Here is a 16,873-nt window from a genome sequence, read left to right on the forward strand (position 1 = left end):
AACAGAGTGAGATTTTATACAATTTTACAAATACACTTACACATTTTAAAATTCTCAGAAGTTATACAAGTTAAAAACTGGCACTGGAACCACATTTGTTGTCTTGCTGCACCAATGTTGATTTGATAATGCATTTGTGTTCTCTCTGTCACACTCAGGACACAGTTCATTTCAGAAAGTGACATTTTATTTACTGTTAGCCACCAATACAATCATGAAAGATGATATAACATCTTACATAATTCAAGAATAATATGATAACAGAAACATATGAAATATTGTAGCACAACATGAGTAAATGCTGAATTGACTAATTGTGTATTTATTATCACCCTTCCACCTTCGATGGAAGCCCCGCCCATTCTGTAAGGGCTGAACCATACACACTGAAACTGCAAGTTTTACATCGCGTTTCACTCTGTGGCTGCAATATCCTCCTGGCAGGAGCTGGCATCTACGCACGTTTGGGCAAAGTGTTTAAAGTTGTATGTAACTAGGTCTAAAAGTAACGTTAGAATCTTGACATAAGTGGCAAAACACTTTCTACGCACAGTGGCATTTTTATTTAAAAATGCCAAACTCGCACTTGACCGAGCTGATGCTGTCAATGCTGGGTTTACTGTCCACTTGGGGGTGTTTTCTGCACTGAGGAGAAGTTTCTGATCGCGGAATCCGCCCTGAAGCCAACATGGGACTCTCCTCCAACTCTTTTGGGTTCTTTTTAATCTCCGGGGAGGTGAACCGGCGCAAGAGTTTGTTGCTCAGCACCGAGAAGGTCGTGTTTGAAGTAGTGGAAGTTAGTGCGGTGAACGGAGGAGGTTCAGCCCTACAGGGAGACGCCTCGCGCCTCCTCACGGTTCTGGATTTACGCACAGGCACTAGTGTTCGGTCCGGAGGTGTGGGTCTGAGGATACTAGTTGGCAGACTACACCTTTTCTCATAGTAGCTGTCACAAAATCTGCGCACACCAAACTCTAATGTTTTAGATGTGTCTGTCACTGAGTCAGCCTCGCTTTTGTTGGAAGGAATGGGAGACAGTAGGATGCCCAGGGCGGAGGGCGCGCTGGGTCTGTGGATGTTTCCGCTGGGAAAATATGATGTTTGAGCCTCACAGCTCAGTTTAGGTAGGGGGAGGTGGTCATCGCCAGTTTTAGGGTGCGTAAAGTTGTTGTGGTGGTCTGAAGTGCGCGGAGGAGGTTTAGGGGTTAGGACTCCGGAGAAGACCAGCTGTGGAGGCGAGGAGGAAGCGTCCTGCTCTCTTTCAAACTCCTCTATAGAGTCCATCGACGGCAGCCGACTCTGCTTTACCCTCGGTCTTGTTGGCCAACTCCAATTTGGAACCAATAAACAATCAGCATGATCACACGTTTGGAAATCCTCAAGTTTATTCACTACACTTCCAACTCTCCTTCCAAACGTGTCATTAACATCAACACTTCCCAAACTAAGTCGCGGCTGCGCATTTCCCTGAGCTTCCCGGTTCTTCTTGAAACTGTTTGTGAGCGCAAAGACGCACTCTGTGTGACCGAGAAACTTCGCTACTTCAATTGCAGAGTTTCCAACTTTATTCTGCCTGTCTATCCGAAGACCCAGCCTCTTGAACGATCTCACCAGAAACTCTACCACATGGGAGTGCCCTGAAACTGTGGCATACATTAGCGCAGTGTTCCCCCACACGTCCACAACCTCAGGGTCTGCATTGTGTCGGACCAGGATCTTCACAGCGTCTAGGGAGCCTTGCTCACATGCGTAACTGAGCGCGGTGCGCCCGGTTCCGTCTGGACAGTTCACACTGGCGCCTTTCTGCAGCAGAAGCTCTACAAACTTACACCGAGTGTGGCCATCAGGCAGCAGGATGGAGGAGATAAGGGGGGTCTGTGCGTCCTCTGTTTTGCAGTCCACAATCTCCCCATCCAGCGCGTCCAGAACGAACCTGGCCAGGTGGACTTTATCCTTGGACATCGCCTCCAGGAGGATCTTAGTGCCTGTTTGCTCATTGGACTTTCCCTGAGCCTTGAGCATGATTCTGAAATGGGCTTCTCATCAGATCAAGTTCAGCTATAAAGGATATGGAGCAGGTTTGGAACCCTCTCCTAAAAACGGGACGAGTGCTGAGAAAAACAACACATCACCTCTGTTATATAGTGAAGAGGGCAGCCACGGAGTTGCCAGGCAACGCAAACATAAACCCCACGCTTTGTTCGTCTTTCAAATGGAAATACTTTGCTTATAATGACAATCAACAGCCTCACGAGTGGATCTGCGATGTTGAATGATCCTGCACTTGTTGAATGTGATTAGACCGCAGTATTCATTGTCTGGAAAATAAGTGCGCGGGCGTTGCACGCTAATACAGTATGACACCACTTAAAACATGTTCCATTCAAAATGATTCTGAAGGGAGTAAGAGCTTAAACAATCTTGGATCTGAATAATGTTTTAATGATGGGTCAAAGACAAATATGAAATATCAAGTGTTAAGCACTACTGTGTTCAACACACCAGTAGGACTATATACAACCTATATAAACAGGAGGATCATATTCTGACACAACAACAAAATATACTTGGATGAAACAAAAATGAGCCTCTTCATCATGTCCCGTTTTACACCTGGATTTATTGGTACACATACTATAAAACAGTATTAAAGGAGCTGGATAACAACAGTATTTTCATTGCTTTAAGTTCAACAATACAATATAAATACAAAAACACGCACAGAATGGTTTATTGACAAGCTACAGTTCAAATAGAAAACAAAGAGGAGATACAGTAGAAACTGAGGAAATGAAATCGGTGACTTGCTCTGCAAAAATAATCGGCTTTTTGACAAACTAGAGAGCCAAAGGTTACATGTAATCACACAACAAAAACATTCCACTATAGTGCAACAAAGCCTCTAACAAACATAATATTCTTAAACTACACATTATATCTAATATATATAATATATATATATATTCATTTATTTATATATATCTTCATATAAATAACCCCTTAATTTGGCATTTTATCATTCACAAAATAATTGTACCATCCTAGCAGACACCGAGTGGCACAATTGAAAGCGATGGAATACAATTTAAAAGCACTTTTTGACTTGTTTATCTCTGCAGTAGATATGTGGTGTGAGCTTTACACTGTGTTGTGCGGTGCAGTCAGGGCAGACTGGGAGACGGAGACAACAAAGAAAACCCAGTGGTTGATACATGTCTTTCCCAACATCCCACAGACCCACTCTGTCCCAAGCCCTTGTATGACAGAACACAATTGGTCAAACAGTAAATGAAACTACATACATTCCAGTATATACAAGAACATCCCATCTACCCTATATGTGTGTTACAGCAGGAAATATATTTGAAACAGGGCTTAACACCTCGAGGTGCTTTTATCCTCATGTTTTTTGTGTCATCATTATAACGACTTTTGGTCATCTTTGTTAGTGGTATGCCCTGCAATGTGACTGCCAGGCATCGTCATATGTGCACAAATACTACAGTACTACCCACAGTATTACTGTATAATCGTACCTCACATTCCATTCCCTGTAGGGGCTTTTTGTCCAGCAGTGTCACCAAGACTGCAGACAATAGTGCTTCCTCAAGTGCTCTGTAGTGCCATAAACAGTAAGGGAACGTGTGGGGGACACAGGCCTGCTCTGAAGTCCCTGGTGTGGAAAGTGTGTGGCAGCCATGTCACAGGCTTTGTTACAAATCTCTTTTAATGACTCAGTCTGACATCTGACTGAAGGCGAGCAGGGAAACGTTGAGGATTACAAGCTGAGGTTGCTAACGTGCAGTCAAGAAGCTATTAAGGGAGCACTTCACTTAAACAGCGCTTTAATGAGGACTAGGCCAGATGGCTTTGACTTCGCTCTGCAAAAGTTCTTGTCCGATGGTGATGGGCTGCTCAATTAACACAATGCATCACAGCAGAATGAATGTGCTGCCACGCATTGACACATGTTGCTACATGTGTGTTAAGAGTTTGGCACAATTTCACAAGAGTTTCGAGTGCAAAACTCTCCACAACTTTGCCCACATGTGCACGTTTTTAATCTGCTTGTTCATATTGTAAGCAACATGGCCAGGTGTTGTTAGTTACTCATCTGGCTTAGAAGAAATAACAGTTTTAAACCTTCCTTCTTTTATTTGCCTACTTTGTCAACGGGCCTCTTTTTCTGGGTAGTTTCCACAGTTAACAGTTCTCCGGTTGTTCCAGATGTATATGCTACTGTAGATACTCTCTGGTATACAGTGGTGCAGTGTTTATGTCTAGGGCTCTTAGGCCTTGACAAAGTGGGTGCTATAGAGCTGGATGTCTTGTTTTAGACTATGGAGCCTCTGCTTTCAATGTATTACCTTCATGTTGTTTAGTCATCCATCATTAAAGGCAAAACAAATAAAACATTTGGGTAACTATTACTGTATAATTTTCCTCTATTTCTTTTGGTCACGGTCATAATTGATTTTCTGTATTTTTGACACCTTAAGCTTGAAGGGAATCATGTTTTGTATAGTTTGCATAGTATAGAGGTGATTTTGAGCCCAACATTAGGAGCATAACACTTTGAGATTTGCAGGTATAAACTTGGGATGATTGAGGGCAATTGTAAAAATAAATAAAAATGACTTTAGCATGTTATTTTCAAGTAAAACACAAAAGGTACACAATCTCTAGGGTATAGCATTTAAACACAGAACTTGACTGGGGAAATGGGCCATAATCAAAGTGAACATCTCTCCATTGTGATCCCTTTATAGTCTTTTGACGCAGCGAAGATAATAAGCCTTTTTATAGTCGGCTGTAACATTGTCGGACAACAAAAACGTCAGTAACACATCTTTGTGAAGCCACACAACTTGCATTGTAGGTATAGGTGACACGTGGTGTTTGCTACTCCTTCATAAAGTGATTTTCTTTTTTAAAAATACATTCTTACTGAAATACAGAAAACCTACAGTAGTGCACTGCTACATTTTCCACATTGTTATAATGGCCTACACATACAAAGTGCTCAGGACAGGACTGGTGTGTAGCGTACAGTGTATTTCACAACCTTTTTTCATTTGTGCTGAAATGACATTAAATCTTAAACATATTCTTTTCACCTCTTCGCGCCCTTTCCGGAGCAGTTCATCGGGTACCATTTTCAAAGAAAGAAAGAAGGAACAAAGTATAAAAGGGAATGGTTATCCACCTCCCGTGAGTGAGTGTTTGTGCATGTGTGTGTGTGTGAGTGAGTGTGTGTCCACCCATAGCTGCAGCTTGTGTTGCCCGTAGGATTCAGAGAGCATTGAAGGTGAACATTTCAAACTACAAACAGTGGAGGAGGGGATACGTCTGATTCTGTGTTTTGCTTCCGAGGTAACATTGGAGCACCAATGGCTCAGTGTTGTAGAGTTGGTGGGTGAGGTAAGGGTGCAGAAACTGAGTGGTGGGAGGGCTACTGTGTTTGTTTGTGTGTGAAAGATGACAGAAAGTAGAGACAGTGATGTAACCAGGGTTAATGTCTCTGGGTTGTAGAGGGCTATCAGCGGTGCAGTGTTTCTGCACCTGCATGCATGTGTGTGTGTGTGTGTGTGCGTGCATGCATGTGCCTCTGTCTCATTCGCTCACACCACCGTGGCAGGTCTGCGGTCCATCTCCTCCTCCAACTTCACCATCTGTTGCATGTCCTTGGCCTTCGAGGAGAGAAAACACCGTTAGACACATAGCTACAGAAAATGACAAATCATTTCCTCACATACTTTTGCACGCAATATAAACCACACACTTCGTAGGAGTGAAGTTAAATGGATGCCACAACATGTCTGCAGTGGGACAATGTGCGTTCACTTCCACTCATCATTTGCTTTCGTAGTATGTGACAGAAGGGCAGGCTGGGAGCTGGCTGTTTTTGCTTAGTAATAGCTGGTGAGTCACAGTGATAAATGACTCAAGCTGCTCGTTGGCACTGCCAACACCCTGAGAGCTGCAGAATACAAATGGGGGGGAAAAGGAGGATCTCAAAATACTAAGTCATTCTTTCTCTCTTAATCTTGCAATCTCTTCCAAGGCAGACCTGCCGTGCAACCTGCTTTAGTCAGAAGGGATTTCATTCGTAACATAACATAGGTAGAAGGAAAGCTGATCTCTTAAGGATGGAATGACAGTAAGGTGGTGTCAGAGGGAGAGTTGAGTGAGATGGAGATGCCTACCTTGAACCTGTTTGTTTGCATGGTGTGATTTCAAAAGCTGTGCCGGAAGAAGCAAATCATATTAAAAACAAATGAATTTGTGCAGACATGTAAGACATGTACAGGTGAAGACAGTGCGGCAGATGGACACATACAATGGAAAGATGCATTTATGATACCTTCATGAGCAAAGTGACCTTTACTTTTTTAGAGGTTATACTCTTTTAAGTGTAACCTTTAAGCAACATTATCCAACAAATACATCAAATAACAGCTTGAAGAAATTGGTTGGTGAGCAGGTTGTATAATCCCTCGGTAGAAATGTGTAACGCTTTACTACCACCTAGTTGATGTTGGTGAGACTGGATCCTAGTTGATTGACTGGTCCTGATGTCCTCTGTCTGCCCTGCCTTGCTTTATTTTTAGAACAAATGATAGCATAACTTGTTGCTTAAGTAATGCTAACCGCTAACTCCTGTTAAGCTAGCCGTTAGCTCAGTTAGTCGTGTTGCCAGGACTGGGAGCTCTGACCATTGGTTAGTTTAGCACAGGAGCTTTGGATCGCTAGGTTTGATCATTACTAATGTTATCATAACAACTTTTTGATCATAACAAATGCATGCGTATACACGAGTATACACGAGTATACATGACTTGCACTCCAATTAATCAAAAATACCAATTATTCCTACATAATGTTGCTTTAAAGCATGTATGGCAGATAGATACAGTGCAGTCAAGTGTTATGCAGAATAAACTCTCAATGTAGGAATAATATTGTGCGTTGAGACTTTGATTCTTGAAAGTTGACGATGTATTCTTTGACAGCAACATTGTTCTTTCTCGGTAGAGTCTGGGGAATTTCTGAGGCCAGTCATATGGAAAACGTCCTACAAAACCTATTAAGGTTACATCACAGGAGACAGAAACTGCCTCCATCATATAGTGAAGAAATCAGCCAGGTACTGCGCTAGTCCCCAGCCTCGAATGTTATTTACACTCTGCCTGTGGGGTCTGTACCTGCTCATTGAACTTCTCCAGTTTCTCCAACTGTTCTCTCTGGTTTTTCTGTAGCTGCTCCATCTCTTTCTGTAGCTTCATGGCCAGCTGCAGACATACAGGGACACAACACAATCACATCCCAGTTACTGATGAGAACTTTCAATAATAACACAGTCTCAAGCCATGACTTGTAGACAAAAATCGCTGTACACAAAATGAAGATTACAAAATAAATCTACCCAACAAAGTTGATTTAAATGAATCTTCTATTTGTTGTAGTGATCAACACACAGGTTGTCACATAGTGTTAGTTAATTATGCAACATCAAATCAAGAGGTTTAACACTTAGTAAGCAAAACAAAAGTCATGAAATATTTTCAGTAGCAGTCTTTCATTTAAGACCAGCCCATCTTTCTTTTTTTTTTTAAGTGGGAATGTTTCCTTAGAAATGTAACAATACTGAAGTAGTAACAGACACCCAAACAGTTCAATGGAATTCATATATTCATTATGACTTAAAATGTGAGATTTACTGGTATATTTCTTAGCTTAGTGTTCAAAGAAGGAAAGGGTAAAAACAACCTACCCTCTTCCTCTCATCCAGGAACTTCTTGGTGTTGCTGCTGTTTAACTCTCGCACTCTCCTGAATAGCAATAAGAACAGGATCATGGCATAACAATTGGCTAAAAACAATCACAACAAACCACTTCTCCAAATGAATTACTAATCATTATAGATGGATACAGTATATATGTGTGTGTGTGTGTGACCCACCTCTCTCTCTCTGCCTTGTTTTTGATGGACTTGTCCTGGCTGATGGCTTTACTGTTTTCCATGGACATCTTGGCCTGGTTGGCACGCATCTCTTTGCTCTGCCTGAAATTGTAGAACAAGCAGCCACATGTAGTTGAAGACCCTGCATTTACAGCGACAGTAAGGTGACTGGGACTTTGAGTTAGCCTCTTGGAATCAGGTCACCTGCAGTAAATGGGTGTGTACACATGGTGTGTGTGTGTGTGAGCCTCTCACCGTTCGTGGATGAGTTTGAGCTGCACGGTCTGCTGCTCCTGCACGGTGGTCAGGAGTTTCTTGAGGTGTTCGCACTGCTGTGTGACGTGGCCGTCCTTCATCACCTGCTCCTCGCTGCTGTGGCTGCTGATCAGCTCGGACCACTCTTTAGTGTGCTGTGCTGTGATGTCTTTTACCTGCATATACACACAGTTCCAGATACACACCTCAGTCAATGTAACTCCAGGCTCTTTACATCACAGCGAGGGTTGGGTCCTATCCCGGTTTCGTCACTCACAGCTCAAAACAATACGAACCCTGTTAACTCTGAGAGTAAATCACATTATGGTGCAGGCTACTGCTCCCAAAGCAACAATGGACACATTCGTTTCTTGTTCATCTTTTTTAAGATGAATAATAAATTGCCAATAGAGTGCAAAAAGGTAAAAACATGTTTAGAGAGTATCCTTATTCATTTTGTAAAATCATGATATAATTGACTTTCCAATACTGGAAAAAAGGAGGCTTGTCTCGGGGTCAAAAGTTACCTTGACTTTGTGATCAGCGGTCAGTGTTTGGATCTTATCCTCCGTCTCCTTCTTCAGCTCTTGGCAGTTGTTTTCCCTGTGAGGAAACCACCATAAGATCATGCAGGGAAAATGTGATTGTAGAACTTTTAAAGAGACCTTTACTTTTTGTCACAAACAAAATCTGCTTTAGATTTCCAAAAGGTTGTCTAAAAGTTGTGTCCTCCTTAATATTTAGGTTTTCAAGACATTGTGGTCAAGAATACAGGATTTATTATGAATAAAATAAGGTAGCAGACACATGTATACATGATTGATTATTTTCACGTCTGTTGCTTTTCTTGCGTTTACCCTCGTTTTTTAATGGCTTTCTCTAGTAGTTTCTCCAGGGAGGTCTTCTCCTTCTCATTCTGTGACACCATCTTGTCCACCTGGGTGCAGTGGGCTTTCTGCATTGTACTTTGATCCTATTGAAACAACAACATGTTAATCACCAAGTATTTATTTCTACTTTTGAATTGCAGTTGTACCCAACAACTTCCTCCATGAGCATATTTGAGAATAATTTAGAAGCAGATATCATAGAAAAGCAGGCAGCTACAATGCAAATCTTTGATGAAAATAATAATAATAATATGTTGTTGTTGTTGTCTACATCTAGTTATGAGCCAACAGTTGTCTTCAAACAGTCAACAGATGGGTCTGGATGGCACTTGTATACATGGGTTATGCAATAGTACCTAATACTATGATAATTAATGAGCCACTATGAATGAGCGAACACTCACCACGGTCGCTATGGTACGCTCTGGTCAAAGGAAAAGCACCTTAGCAAGTATAATTTCTTACTGAACATTGATGATGTGTCCTCATGTGTGTGTGTGTGTGTTTGTTGTGGACAGACTGTGTGTGTGTGTGTGTGTGCAGGCGAACACAGGGATGAAGCAGTGAGAGATGAAAGGCGGAGCATCAATGACGGTCCGGAATAAGCAGCGGCCTCTTTGCACTACCAACAGGTCGGCTCTCACACAATCACCCACCTTTGCCTGCTTCTTCTTTAAAGTGTTGAGCTCCTTCTGTTGCTTTTTAATCAATTTAAGGTACGTCTGCAGAGGGGGAGAGGTGCTGTTATTAATCTGGTTGCAGGGAGTAGCCAGATGTTGAGAGTAGCCTTTGAGTACACATTATACATCAGACTTAAACATATTACTCTTTATCATTCTCCTTTTATGAAACCTGTACGATTACCTACGTCAGGAATGTGACCGTAACTTTTCACTTTTACTTTACAACATGATTGTTTAGCAATAACTTTAATAAAGCACACCTCTGTTGGTTGTTATTTTGAAAATAATAACATTTGAACCAACATGATTACACATTCTGTAACTCTTCTACCTTTTCTGTCCTACAGACTGAGCCCTGTGTTTAGAGTAAGTTGTTCAGTTACCCACCTTCATTAGTTTTAAGTCCTCAATGCTGACATTAGGCACGAGTGCAGTATCTGAAACAGCAGAGAAAAGTCATGTTTTAACAACAAACATTCATATGCATGCCTTTAATGTGTTTAAGAGTCAGTGGATACCCTTTTTGTTTTCTGCGTTGTTATTGTGAGCCAAGTTGGAGCTCTGGGCCATGTCCGAGCTGGCCTGCGGTGTGACGTTGGCCTTCACCGTGTCTCCTTTCCCTTTCCCCTTCTTGTCATTCTTTGAGCTTCCACTGGGAACGTCTGCTATGTCATTCTACAAAAAGAAATAATTCAATTAGATGGTAAGGCACACTGTTATTTGGATGCAGGTATACAGAGTTTAAAACTTAGCTATAACAACATATAACATGTAACATAAGTGTTGCCCAGTCAATCAGGTACAGTTCTGCAAATGGAGCTGAGCATTTTCTATTAACTCAAACCGAAGGATCAGGTGTGTGTGTGTGTACCGTGTCAATCCCCAGCGCCTTCATCTGGTCAGCTCTTTTCTCTGCTATGGTCAAGAATTTCTTTGGGTCCGATAGGGCATCCACAATTGCTAAAACACACAAAACAATGTATGAGTATAGTACAGGAGAAAGAAAAGATGAATTAATAAAAAGGTGGGTTAAAGGATTGTTGGATGTCATGTTGAACCACATTTCCACATAACACCTAAAGTATGACAAAACTCTAAACTATTGTTTATTTAAAGCCTATCAAAATGAGGGTCAATATATCAATCTGCTTTCTTAGATTCTGTTGTATAGGTTTATGTGCATGTAAATGGTCCGCAGAGGCTAAACTCCAAAAGTTCCCTCTAGACGGAGTTTCTCTCCCCCACTCGCCTTATGATTATGAATGGCAGTAGGATGTATTGCCTTGCTCACACAGATGTTGGGAAACTATCACAAAAGCGATCCTCCTCTTGCATGATCACCTTGACTACTACAGCAATGTACTGAGAAATGATACCAGTGAAGACTGCAGTAGGCTCTAGCTTTATTTTGAGCCCGAGTAGAGCGCAGTGTGTCTGGCAGGGAAGTGGTTCTGGCAGCAGATCTTCTAATGGTTACAGTAATGGTTCCTCAGTGCAAGCCCCTTGGCTTTATTTAATGACGATGCCAATATCCTGCTCATTTGTATGCTTCTGCCTGTTTTAAACTGTCTATTACTGCAGATTCACTGTCATCATCATTTGCGCCATGCCATTACTCTGAATGCTCAAACCAAGCCAAGGCAGAGAGTAAGTGAGCGTGAGAGCAGAAGAGAGTTGCCTTGCTTTCCTTTTTTTCTCTTCTCACCACAGGCTACAGAAACAACTTTATTATCAGTAATGAATCAACGGAGCAGTAATACAAAGTATGTCGGTGGAAAACTTTAAATACCTTTTTTTGTTTGATCCAAACACTCCCATGCCCAAAACATAGTACGTACCTAGAGCTCCTGGCCTACACAAGCAGGGTCACAGTTAAGTCTTAGAAAGGTGGAGGCCATGGACCATTTGAAATAGTATGTGGATGATTTGTTCAAATGTTTGAGTCATATCTCCTGTATCCTCAGTGAAAGGGTTGCATTAAGTTACATTGTCAAATGGTTGCTTGTTCAAATGATTGATTAAAGAGTATATCAGAGCAGAAGGACATAAGCTCATCTACAGTAGATGGTGGTTTATTGGGGACAGAGGTGGAGCACTTTTATCACAAAGTACCTGATCAGCAAATAGGGAGAAAGTAAGGAGGGGGCAGTAAGCGCAAATGCATGATCATTAAATGAGGCAAACACTCCTCAGTAAAACTAATTTCAATTGAATGCCAAAATAGGAAAGCCAGTTTGAGTCTAGCTAGAGTAAAGGCATGTATTCATCTTGTGCAGGTAACGCCAAATGTATTCAGAATCTGTGACCTTGTTTTGAAAGTATAGATATGAGAACCTCTGAATATTACCTGCCCAGTATTGTAAGTATAATTGAAGACCAATCCCTTGCATTGTTTGGGACTTCGCGTGAAAGTTTTACGAGTAAGAGATAGCTTACCATTCCAAATAAACCTAGAAAGACTTACATCTGCATTTACTGAACACCTCTGAGAATAAAGCAATATACATTAAGATTTTGTATGCGTGTTTTCCTCACCTCCAAAGCCGTCGGGCACGTATGTCTTGAGGATGATTTGGCAGAAGATGGTGGGCAACGACAGGGGCTTGTTGCCCTCGTTCCTCAGCGAGATGTGACGGTAGCCAGCCTGCAGGCCGTCCAGAGGCAGGATGCGCTGACCAATCAGCTTGTTGTTGTCGTCGTAAACGGCGATGCGCAGGACCGCCAGATCGGGTAAGATCACCTAGGAGGGAGGGATTTAGGGAAATGGAGGTTGGGAGGAAGAAGATGGGGAGGTGAAGAGATGTGAGGACAAAAAGTGTTACAGAAAATAAAAGTCACAGTTAGGGTTGTACATTATCCATGTGGAACCGTAGGAAGTCTCCTAAATACATTCTGGTGTAAAAATAAGTTAACAAAAAACTATTCTGAGCCATTGGAGTTAAACAGTCTCTGTTTTAAGCTAAAGCAGAAATGGCATCATTAAGGGGGGGGGTCAAGGAGGACACTGCAGGGGACGGTCACAGTGTGAAATGGGGAAAAAGGCATGAATGCAGCGACACAGCATATCTGACTACTGACAAGACCATCTCCACAGCTAGTACACACGCAGGGAGTACATCTTGTGTGCATGTGTTTGTATGTGTGTGTACATTGTGTCTGGGATGAGCCTGACTGGCCTTGTTTGTGGAGATAAGTGAAAGGAGGATGATTAATACCCAGACGGAGAGGGAGCTAAGAGATAAGATGGAAGAATACTCACTATCGATGAATGGGTAGAAGCACCTGCTTGTGTTTACGTGTGTATTACGCAAATGTGGCCTTGCTGATGTACAGTATGCGAGTGCTGCTGGTGTGTGTTGTTGAGTCATCCCGACAGTGATGTGTTTAGGTGCATGAGGAAGGTATGGCAGTATTTGAGGGCATTTGTAGATGTGAGAAACGAGTCCTGCCAGCACCTCTGCTTGTGATGCCCCTCTGATAGCACTGTGTAAGTGTGTGTGTGTGAGCAGAGCAGCACTGCGGCAGGCTGTGATTGATGGTGTGTGTTAGGAAGCTGGAGTCACAGTCATGGCTGAGAGACTCCTCATTCTGCTGAGAGCAGCACTATTACCAACACTCTTTCGCTCACTATCCCTGGTCCTTCTCCTTTGTCCTCCCCTTTTTTCTTCTTTCCACCTAAATTGTTTTATTTCCGTTAGTTTTTCCTTTATTCTTGAATCACTCCCTCCGTCTTGCCTTCCTCCTCTCATCTTTACTCTTGCTAGAACTGACATCTTACTGTATATTTGTCTTCATCCCCTATTTCCTTGTGACGACACGGTGTTGGAAATAGTGCAGCACATTTGTTTTACCTCACTGTGTCTGTTATCTCTCCCTCTCTGCTCCCTCATTGGCCAGCAAGCCCTTTCCCCTTCTCACTACCTTTCTGAAGACGAAGGGCTCCTCGTTGTAGAGAGGGTTCAGTCCGTTGTTCATCACCATGCGGGTGCGGAACTCCTTCCGGATGGTGTCCGTCGGCAGTCCGTACATGTCCACCTCAACGTACGTGCCAATTTTCTTGTCTGACAGGAACTGTCCAGAGAACACCTTAAGTAAACATTTTAAAAGAGGACATCATTAGGAATATTTATTTGGCAGACATGGATTTCACAAGATCACTAGAAGTAGTAACTATTGACTTATTTAACATTATGTGGTACATTCTAGTACCATCTACTAATGTTTAAAATGTGTAAGTTGTGTTTTAAACAAACTACTCCGCCCCCCTAGATTTTAATCCTACAACAAAACCAAGCCTCAAATGGACCCTTGTATAAATACGAGTATTTTATATGGATACGTTTTATAAAAAAGTACTGTAGTTTTCCTTATTATTTATAGGGTTGAACAGTTCTCCTAGACGAGTACAGGGTCCCATGGACTGACCTGAACACTGCAGGTTGCTGCGATGACTCCGTCCACAGGCGTCTCTGAGAAAGGGTCAAACATCCTGTCTGACCGCCGCATGAAGTCAGGCTTCAGCAGGTACCTGATGACACAACATCAATCCACCTTTTAGATCACATGTTGAAACACATGTTAAAACACTGGAATGAAACAACATCCTAATAACAATATACTCTTGATGACACAACATCAATCCACCTTTTAGATCACATGTTGAAACACTGGAATGAAACACAACATCCTAATAACAATATACTCTTGATGACACAACATCAATCCACCTTTTAGATCACATGTTGAAACACTGGAATGAAACACAACATCCTAATAACAATATACTCTTAATAGTTTCTACAATTATTTAAATGTTAATTTACGCCCTAAAACAATGTATTGGGAATAAGGAGGTACTTAAGGTGTGTGCGCGCGTGTGTGTGTGTGTTATCCCGGGGCCAGCTGAGTAGCATTAGTAATGATGGGTGTCTGCAGAAGCCCTGATCTTCCCACATATGAGATTCCAGCATTAGCAGTGAGCGCTGCGCCTCAGGGACAGTATTAGAGCCGAGGGACGAGACAGGAAGAGATAGATGACTGCAGAGAGCCTCAGAAGCGGGTTTACGTGGAGCCCGCTTCCCCGAAGCACTCATTGGCTCTCAGGGCAGACAGTAACTATGGTAGCCGCTGGCAACCACTAATGAGATGTGACAAGCTTTAATTGATGAGCTTCGGATAGGGGCGGAGGAGGGAGGGATGCGACGGATAAGAACGAGCTAAGGACAGGAGTGAGGAGCTGTTCTCACCCGCAGGAGCCGTTGTACTCGTACTTTCCTTGGTTGAGCTGCATGGCCAGATCTGAGAGCGGATGAGAGAAGTGTTGATGACAGATATTACTCACAAACAACAACATTTGAAAGCAATTCATATAATTTGCATTGTTTTCTGTTGAACTTGTTTTTTCCACTTAAAGACTTTGTGTCCTTTATATTTTCTCTGACATTTCTCTTCTTTTTCTTCCCTCTAACCATGTATTACTCCATCACAGAAACCCCCCCCCCCCCCCCCTCCAGGCTAGCACATGCTCAGCTCCCAGCAGGCCATATGGTCCGACCCCTTTTGCCTCTGGCCATGGGGCAGCAGCTGTTTTCCAACAGGCATCACTGGTACATAGGTATGCATGTGTGTGTGTTTTTATCAGTTGTTCAGAGGGAAAACAGATGAAGTGTGTGTTTGTGTGTACTGTAGGTTCACGCATGCATAACCTAATGCTGTAAAATGACGTGCAAACCATTTGCAGAGCCTGTAAACTAAAATCTGTTGTTCCCACAAGTGTGTATGGTTCACAAGTGTGTATGGTTAGGGAAGACAGTTAATTGCAAAGGGGGTGCATGATTTAGATTTATGTCACAGTATGCTGACATACTTTATTTGCCTGATCTTGTATTTAGTCGGTTGTTTTTATAAAGCAACAAATACAGCAAGAAATAGCACTATGGTTTTCCTAAACAAAAAGCTTATGAAGGTATTTGTGACTAAGCACAGACTCGAGGAGGTTGGTCAGTGTCTGGAATAACATGGTGCCGCGTAAATGTGGTATGCATTGTATTGGAAGTAGAAAGTTCCAGGACAGATCTCTAAAAGACCTTGGCCTATACTTAAAAGTCATCAGAAAATAAATGCTTATTTTGTAATGTAGGACTGAACATTTTAAACAATGTAATCCAAACGGATTCAGCTTTGTAAAGTCCAAATGTTCTAATTGTTCTTGGCATGTACATTTGGATGTATGCTATGACTGGGGCAGTGAGGCTTGTTTATCAGTGACTCCATGTTTATCCTGACAACACAAAGAAGATGCTTTCTGTGTGCTGTAAGAATATGAAAGGTCAGAAGTTCACTGCATGCTGCGCTTTCTCTTGGATCAGAAGGTCAAATGAGTGCTTGCATTTGGTTACACATGTGTGCTTGGAGGATGTTTGTGCTGTATGTGGATTACTTGATATGGGGGTGTGTGTGAGGTCAGAGGTCACATGTTGTGTGCTGTGGTACCTGGGGTCTGGAAGTTGAGTGAGACCATCTGGCAGCCTGCGTTCCAGAAGATCTGTGGCATGTAATTACTGGAGTCCACCCGGCCCCCTTTGGGGTAGATACGGCTCATCTGACGCTTGTTGTAGCTGCATGGACGCTCAGGAATTTATTTTTTATATTTTTAAAGAGAGAGCATGTGTGTTCCTGCACATGTGTGGGTATGCATCGGAGTGTGTGTGTGTGCGTCAAACAGACTGCAGGACTATTTTTAGTGTGAACAGCTTGGGTCAAGCCGTCCCATTGGAGCGAGAGAGAGAGAGAGAGAGAGAGAGAGAAAGAGAGAGAGAGAGAGAGAGAGAGAGAGAGAGAGAGAGAGAGAGAGAGAGAGAGAGAGAGAGAGAGAGAGAGAGAGAGGAGAGAGAGAGAGAGAGAGCGATTATGTGTGTACGTTTGTGTCAAGCCAAGTCACACTGGCCTCTGGAGGCCTGCGGTTCTTTTCCAAGAGCAGAGTGGAAACTCATTTGGCTAAAAAACATCCATTCTGACCTGCCTTTCAGCTCTCATTTAGGTGACCTCAATCTATCATTTAAAAACTGTAGATTTATCAGAAA

The 16,873-nt window shown here is 42.5% G+C and overlaps 2 protein-coding genes across 4 annotated transcripts in view; both read right to left on the bottom strand.

Annotated features, from left to right (window-relative positions):
- Nucleotides 1–561: 561 nt before the first annotated feature.
- On the bottom strand, nt 562–2,095 carry LOC117554226. Its single transcript, XM_034228548.1, has one exon. The coding sequence runs from the start codon at nt 2,020–2,022 to the stop codon at nt 562–564; it is 1,461 nt and encodes a 486-aa protein (XP_034084439.1). The 5' UTR covers nt 2,023–2,095.
- Nucleotides 2,096–2,599: 504 nt separating this feature from the next.
- Nucleotides 2,600–16,873, bottom strand: part of LOC117554205 (1-phosphatidylinositol 4,5-bisphosphate phosphodiesterase beta-4-like) — an 87,164-nt gene continuing 72,890 nt past the window's right edge. For 2 of the 3 annotated variants that reach the window (XM_034228507.1, XM_034228506.1), the window contains 17 exons: nt 16,284–16,408; nt 15,038–15,089; nt 14,217–14,319; nt 13,713–13,877; nt 12,327–12,531; nt 10,663–10,751; nt 10,310–10,466; nt 10,179–10,228; nt 9,765–9,830; nt 9,076–9,191; nt 8,746–8,821; nt 8,219–8,394; nt 7,964–8,065; nt 7,775–7,832; nt 7,206–7,292; nt 6,207–6,243; nt 2,600–5,690 (listed from right to left, as the gene is read on the bottom strand). In XM_034228507.1, coding sequence (XP_034084398.1) covers nt 5,614–5,690; nt 6,207–6,243; nt 7,206–7,292; nt 7,775–7,832; nt 7,964–8,065; nt 8,219–8,394; nt 8,746–8,821; nt 9,076–9,191; nt 9,765–9,830; nt 10,179–10,228; nt 10,310–10,466; nt 10,663–10,751; nt 12,327–12,531; nt 13,713–13,877; nt 14,217–14,319; nt 15,038–15,089; nt 16,284–16,408 — 1,741 coding nt within the window. In that variant the 3' untranslated portion in view covers nt 2,600–5,613. The remainder of the gene's footprint in view (nt 5,691–6,206; nt 6,244–7,205; nt 7,293–7,774; nt 7,833–7,963; nt 8,066–8,218; nt 8,395–8,745; nt 8,822–9,075; nt 9,192–9,764; nt 9,831–10,178; nt 10,229–10,309; nt 10,467–10,662; nt 10,752–12,326; nt 12,532–13,712; nt 13,878–14,216; nt 14,320–15,037; nt 15,090–16,283; nt 16,409–16,873) is intronic. The other variant, XM_034228508.1, reaches the window with a different exon arrangement.

The sequence above is a fragment of the Gymnodraco acuticeps genome, unplaced genomic scaffold, assembly GCF_902827175.1.
Source record: "Gymnodraco acuticeps unplaced genomic scaffold, fGymAcu1.1, whole genome shotgun sequence".
Classification (NCBI taxonomy): domain Eukaryota; kingdom Metazoa; phylum Chordata; class Actinopteri; order Perciformes; family Bathydraconidae; genus Gymnodraco; species Gymnodraco acuticeps.